The 6,389-nt window shown below is 42.0% G+C and overlaps 1 protein-coding gene across 1 annotated transcript; it reads right to left on the reverse strand.

Moving 5' to 3' along the window:
* Window positions 1–249: 249 nt before the first annotated feature.
* On the reverse strand, window positions 250–2,071 carry LOC122725277. The gene is made up of 3 exons (XM_043962315.1): window positions 1,939–2,071; window positions 987–1,643; window positions 250–782 (listed from the first exon to the last, which is right to left on the reverse strand). Exons 1-3 carry the CDS (start codon window positions 2,069–2,071, stop codon window positions 250–252), a joined length of 1,323 nt encoding a protein of 440 aa, XP_043818250.1.
* Between the last annotated feature and the right edge of the window lie 4,318 nt (window positions 2,072–6,389).

The raw sequence follows: 6,389 nt of genomic DNA on the forward strand, positions 1-6,389 counted from the left end.
AAATCCCTCATAGAAGTGCTTCAAATGGTGCCCATTAACCTTGAAAACTTTGCTTATTTGTGGACTGCATATGTCCACAGCCCCATGTGGATAGATGTGTTCCACCAAGAATGGTCCAATCCACCTAGACCGAAGCTTCCCAGGAAATAATTTGAACCTTGAGTCAAAAAGCAAGACCTTATCACCAACTTGAAATTATTTCCTAGAGATATGTTTATCATGGAAGGCTTTAGTCTTGGCTTTATAATCCTATGAAGCTTCATACGCATCACGCCGAATTTCCTCTAACTCTTGAAGTTGTAATTTTCTATGGGCTCCAGCTTCTTTCTCATCGAGATTACATCTTTTAACAGCCCAATAGGCTTTGTGTTCAAGTTCTACAGGTAGATGGTAAGCTTTCCCATAGATCAGCCTATAGGGGGACATTCCAATTGGTGTTTTGTAGGCTGCTTTATATGCCCACAATGCATCATTGAGGTGCACACTCCAGTCCTTGTGATTTGGGCAGACTGTCTTCTCAAGGACGGACTTGATTTCTCTATTTGAGACTTCAGCCAGCCCATTTGTTTGAGGGTGATAGGCAGTAGAGGTTCTATGGACAACATGGTGCTTTTTAAGGAGAGTTTCCACTACCTTGTTGCAGAAATGAGTGCCTCGATCACTAATTATGGCCTTAGGCAAACCGAATCTGGAGAAGATGTGGGATTTCATAAAGTCTACAACCACTTTTGCATCATCAACCCTTGTTGCTTTGGCCTCAATCCACTTGGACACATAGTCTACTGCCAGCAGTATTTAGGTGTTGCCAAAGAAAGGTGGGAAAGGTCCCATGAAGTCAATGCCCCAAATGTCAAAGATTTCACATACCATGATGGGTGCTTGTGGCATTTCACTTCTGCTGCTGAGGTTTCCCATTTGTTGGCATCTTGCACATGACCTACAAAATAAATAAGTATCTCGAAATATGTTAGGCCAATATAACCCACATTCAATGATCTTTAGGGCTGTTTTGCGTGGACCAAAATGTCCTCCACAGCCGTATGAGTGGCAGAAGGCTAGGACAGAAGAAATCTCTTGATCAAGGATGCATCTGCGTATCACTTGGTCTGCACAAGGCTTCCATAGGTAAAGTTCATCCCATACATAATATCTTGCATCTTTCTTGATCTTGTCTCTCATGTATTTGGGCAAATCCGTAGGTAAATCACCCGTAGCTAGATAATTTACTATATCAGCATACCATGGTTCTTCTTCTTGGACAACAAACAGGTGCTCATCAGGGAAGGTTTCATTGATGGGAAAGGTCTCCATTTCTGAAGGTATTCGGCTGAGGTGATCAGCTACAAGGTTCTCTTTCCCCTTTTTGTCACGGATTTCCAGATCAAATTCCTGTAACAGTAGTATCCATCGTACCAGCCTTAGTTTTGCTTCTTTCTTCTTGACCAAATACCTCAATTCAGCATGATCTGAATAGACAATCACTTTTGTCCCAAGTAGATAGGACTGAAACTTCTCCAATGCAAACACTATGGCCATCAACTTTTTTTCTGTTGTGGAGTAATTACAATGTGCTGCATCTAAGGTGCGTGAAGCATAATGAATGACATGAGGAGAGTTACCTATGTGCTGCCCCAATACTGCACCTACAACAAAGTTGATGGCGTCACACATGATCTCAAATGGAAGGGTCCAGTCAGGAGGTTGGATGATTGGGGCAGTGACCAGTAGTGATTTGATCAAATCAAAGGCTGTTCTGCAGCTTTCATCAAAGTCAAATGGCACGTCCTATTGAAGCAGCCTGCACAATGGCTGAGTTATCTTGAAAAAATCTTTGATGAACCTCTGGTAGAAACCAACATGGCCAAGGAATGAGCGAATCTCCCAAATGCTGGTTGGATAGGGTAGGCTCTTAATGGTGTCCATTTTGGCTTTATCTACCTCTATCCCTTTTTCTGAAACAATGTGGCCTAGGATTAGACCGTGGTCGACCATGAAGTGACACTTCTCGTAGTTCAAGACCAGATTTGTCTCCAAGTATCTTTGAAGTATCTTCTCCAAGTTGGCAAGCCATTATAAAAAGAGTTGCCATACACCGTGAAATCATCCATGAAGTCTTCAATGATCTTCTCCACATAGTCAGAAAAAATACTCATCATGCATCGTTGAAATGTGGCTGGTGCATTGCAAAGGCCAAAAGGCATCCTCCTAAATGCGAAGGTGCCAAATGGACAAGTGAAGGTGGTCTTTTCTTGATCTTCAGGTGCAACAGGGATTTGATAAAATCCTGAATATCCATCTAGACAACAGTAGTGGCTTTTTCCTGCAAGTCTCTCAAGCATTTGGTCCATGAAGGGCAAGGGAAAGTAGTCCTTCCTTGTGGCTGCATTGAGCTTTCTATAATCCATACATACTCTCCACCCATTTTGCACACGAGTGGGTACAAGATCTCCTTTAGAATTGGGGACAATAGTAATCCCAGTCTTCTTTGGCACTACGTGGATAGGACTCACCCATTTGCTGTTAGAGATGGGGTAGATGACCCCAGTGTCTAAGAGCTTCACTATTTCTTTCTTTACAACCTCCATCATTGGAGGATTCAACCTTCTTTGAGCTTTATGGATAGGTTTTCACTCCTCCTCCATGAGTATTCGGTGCATGCATATTGATGGTGAGATGCCCTTTATGTCCTCCAAGGTCCAACCTATGGCTTCCTTGTGCTTCCTCAATACCTTTAGGAGGCTTTCCTCTTCTTGCTGGCTCAACTTATTGGAAATTATGATTGGAAGTGTTTTTTCAGCCCCCAAGTAGGCGTATTTGAGGTGCCCTGGTAGAGTTTTCAGATCTGGTGCAGTTGCTGTCTAGTCTGGCGCTTGCTGTTCGCTCACTGATGTGGGCAGATTGTCTGATGCTTGTTCTGGTGATCTGGTCCAATTGCCTTTAGTTATGTCTATCTGGCCCAGTGATTTGGCAAGTCAGGATCTGCTTGTTCTGGTGATTTGGTCAAATCATCCGCAACCAATAAGGTACAGCATGTTGTCTCCTCTGTATCTGTATTGGCGCTGCTGCTGTCCATGTCTTCTTGCCTACATAAACCAACATTAAGTAAATTATCTTGATCAAAATAAAAAATTTCTTGACTTAAATCATCAATAATATCAAGGCCATAAACAGGAGACACATCATTGGAAAATTTCATGGCATCATAAACATTAAACTTGATAACTTCCCCTTCAAACTCCATAGTCAATGTGCCATCACGCACATCAATTTTGGTTCTGGCTGTGCTCAAGAATGGTCTTCCAAGTAGGATGTCAGAGGTTGTGTTGCTTTTGTCCTTCTCCATGTCAATTACATAAAAGTCTGCTGGGAAGACTAACTGATCCACTTGCACTAGCACATCTTCTAGGACTCCCTTGGGGTAGACAACAGATTGGTCGGCCAACTGGATCACTATGCTGGTGCCTTTGAGTGTACCTGCATTCAACAAGTTAAAGATGGAAAGGGGCATGACAATAATTGATGCCTTAAGATCACACATGGCCTTCTTTATCCCCACGTTGCCTATCTTGCATGAAACAGCGAACATTCCTCTATCCTTGCATTTGGTTGGGAGCTTTCTTTGGATGACAGCCGAGACACACTCCCCCACACTTATCTTTTCACGTTCAGCAAGCTTCCTTCTGTTGGTGCATAGCTCTTTGAAAAATTTGGCATACCTTGGTATTTGTTTGACAGCATCTAGTAGAGGTATGTTGATTTCCACCTTGCGGAGTGTCTCAAGTATTTCTTTTTCCTCTTTTTCTTTTTGAGATTTTGCAAATCTTCTTGGGAAGGGGAGAGGTACCTTAAATTTCTCCACTAGTTGATGGTCTGCCTTGGTTTGCTTGGAGCTGGATTCTACCTGGGTCATTGATTTGGGCAAATCAACTTCTGCCTTCTCTGGAGATTTGGGCAAATCACCACTGCTGCGCAGTACTGTCTGTCCATCGATTGGGTCTGTGATTTGGGCAGATCGATGACCCTGATCATTTTCTGGCAGATTCTCCTCAGTGACCTGTTTCTGCACTTACTCAGCCCTTCTGTCTTGCAGCTCTTTCCCACTTTTTCATGTGATGGCACTAGCATTTTGCCTTGGATTTATCTCAGTTTGGGAGGGTAGCTTTCCTTATGATTCAAGCTTACTCATTAAAGTGGCCATTTGACTCATTTACTGCTCAAGGTTTTGCACAGTGTTTGCTAGGGACTTCACAATCTCTTCAAGGGATGTGTTGGACTTTTGAGGTGCTACTTGGGCTAGATTTCTTTGCTGATAGCTTGGATATTGATTGGCCCTTGCATGACTGAAATTTGGATGGTCCCTCCAACTTGGATTATAGGTATTAGAGTAGGGATCATACCTCCTTTGCCCATTGAATCCTCCAACTGCATTGACTTGATGGTCCTTTTCTTGAAGGGAAGGACATAGATCAGTTGGGTGGTTTATGTTTGCACATATCCCACATGGCTTGGGCTGCTGAATTTGCTGGGCTTGTTGGGCTTGACCCTCAACAAAGCTACGGACAGCATTGGTGAGATCAGAGATTTGAGATGCTAAAGTGGATGTACTCACCTCATTCACCCTTCTTAGTGGCTGTTCTTGGTCTCCAAATTGTTGAAAGGTTGCTGCCATGGTGGAAATTAAATTCCTTACTTCTTGAGGTGATTTGTGTTCAATTGATCCTCCACATGCTGCATCAATAAATTTTCTTTCTGAAGGTAGCAGACCTTTATAGAAATATTCAATGAGAGATTTGTCAGAAATATCATGCTGAGGGCAGCTTGTGCACAACCTTTTGAACCTCTCCCAGTACTCATACAAGCCTTTAGAATGCTTTTACCTTATACCACTTATCTCTCGATGGATGCCAATGGCTTTTGAGGTTGGAAAGAATTTGCTCAAGAATGCTCTCACCATACCGGCCCATGATGTGACAGATCCGGGTGGCAAGTAGAATAGCCAATCTTTGGCATAGTCATCAAGGGAAAAAGGGAAGGCTCTAAGTTTAACATGCTCTTCTGAAATGCCTTGGGGTCTCATGGTTGAGCATACAATGTGGAATTCCTTCAAGTGCTTATAGGGATCCTCATTTTCTAGGCCTCTAAATTTGGAAAGGAGATGGATCAGGCCTGTCTTCAATTCAAAGGGTGCTGTCAATTGGGGATAGGCAATGCATAATGGTGCCTGATTTCTTGCTGGTACAGCTAGCTCACAGAGTGTTCTCTCCCATGGCTGTGGTGCACGGATGGGCACGTTTTCAGCTTGAGCTTCTTCATATGCAGCAGGTGGTTCTGCCATTGTTTGATTTTCTGCAGCAACCCGGAATTCTGTTTCTGGTTTAAATGCAGCAGTAGCAGGTGCGGCAGTAGGTGTACCGCTGGTGCAATAAATTTTGCAGCAGGGGCAGTAGTAGTTTTATCAGATAGCTCAGCGGCAGATCGAATGGTAGACACCAGATTTATTGCTGTTGCTGATGAAGATGGTTTGGAGGCTTGGTTCCTTAAGTTTGCTTGCTTCCTTAAGCTCTTGGCAATGCGTTCCATCTTCGGATCGTAAAGAAGAGTGTCTTTACTGCCAGCACTGGTCATAAAGGGAAAATACGTTAGTTTAAATCAAATCTCCGGCAATGGCGCCAATTTTTGATAGAGGTTGTCGAAGCCGTCAAAAAATAAACCTATTAATCAATCAACAAAATAATTTGTAGATAGTGGCAATAGGGTCGAATCACAGGGATTTGACACTAAGAATCTTCCTAATAATGACTTAGGCAATTAAATAATAAAAGTAAAAATAAAGGGGGGGTTTGATTTTAATGATAGAGAACTGAAATTTAAAGATTAAGCAGTAGAAGAAAGCAATAAATCGAAAAGATGAGTAAATCAATGGGAGAAAAGCTCTAGTTGAAGTATGGATCTATTTCAGTTGTTTAGAACTGATCATTGATTCTTTGATACTCCTATTTGTTTCAATTAATTAGTTTAGATTGTGGAAGACGCTCCTCACAACCAAATTCCTCCTTAGTTTTAGTTTGATTAGGAAACATTCGCTAATCAAACACTAGTTAACAAGTTGCCAAGGAACTTCCTTGGGTATTTTACTTTTCAACTGTTAACTGCATTAAGACTTAGAGAAACCCAATTCTAATCTTGCCAACCGCGTGGTCAAGTTTAGATTATGCAACCAAGTGTGCTTGTGTTCAAACAATCTAAGCAATTACGGACCTAAATTATTTAAACTAACAATTTATCACTTATGTAATTAAAAGCAACAGGCCTTAATTGATCCTAATAACAAAGCAATAATAGCATGAAGATCAAGTTGCATAAATATTGAAAAATAGGAGTTTAACAAT

This window comes from Manihot esculenta, chromosome 12 (genome assembly GCF_001659605.2).
Source record: "Manihot esculenta cultivar AM560-2 chromosome 12, M.esculenta_v8, whole genome shotgun sequence".
Classification (NCBI taxonomy): Eukaryota; Viridiplantae; Streptophyta; class Magnoliopsida; order Malpighiales; family Euphorbiaceae; genus Manihot; species Manihot esculenta.

Coding starts and splice junctions, on each gene's coding strand:
- LOC122725277 (XM_043962315.1), bottom strand. CDS start 2,071: ATGGCTTGCCAACTTGGAGAAGATACTTCAAAGATACTTGGAGACAAA. Junction 1,644..1,938: donor TTTCAGAAAAAGGGATAGAG/GTAGATAAAGCC, acceptor ACTTTGTTGTAG/GTGCAGTATTGGGGCAGCAC. Junction 783..986: donor AGCCCTAAAGATCATTGAAT/GTGGGTTATATT, acceptor TACTGCTGGCAG/TAGACTATGTGTCCAAGTGG.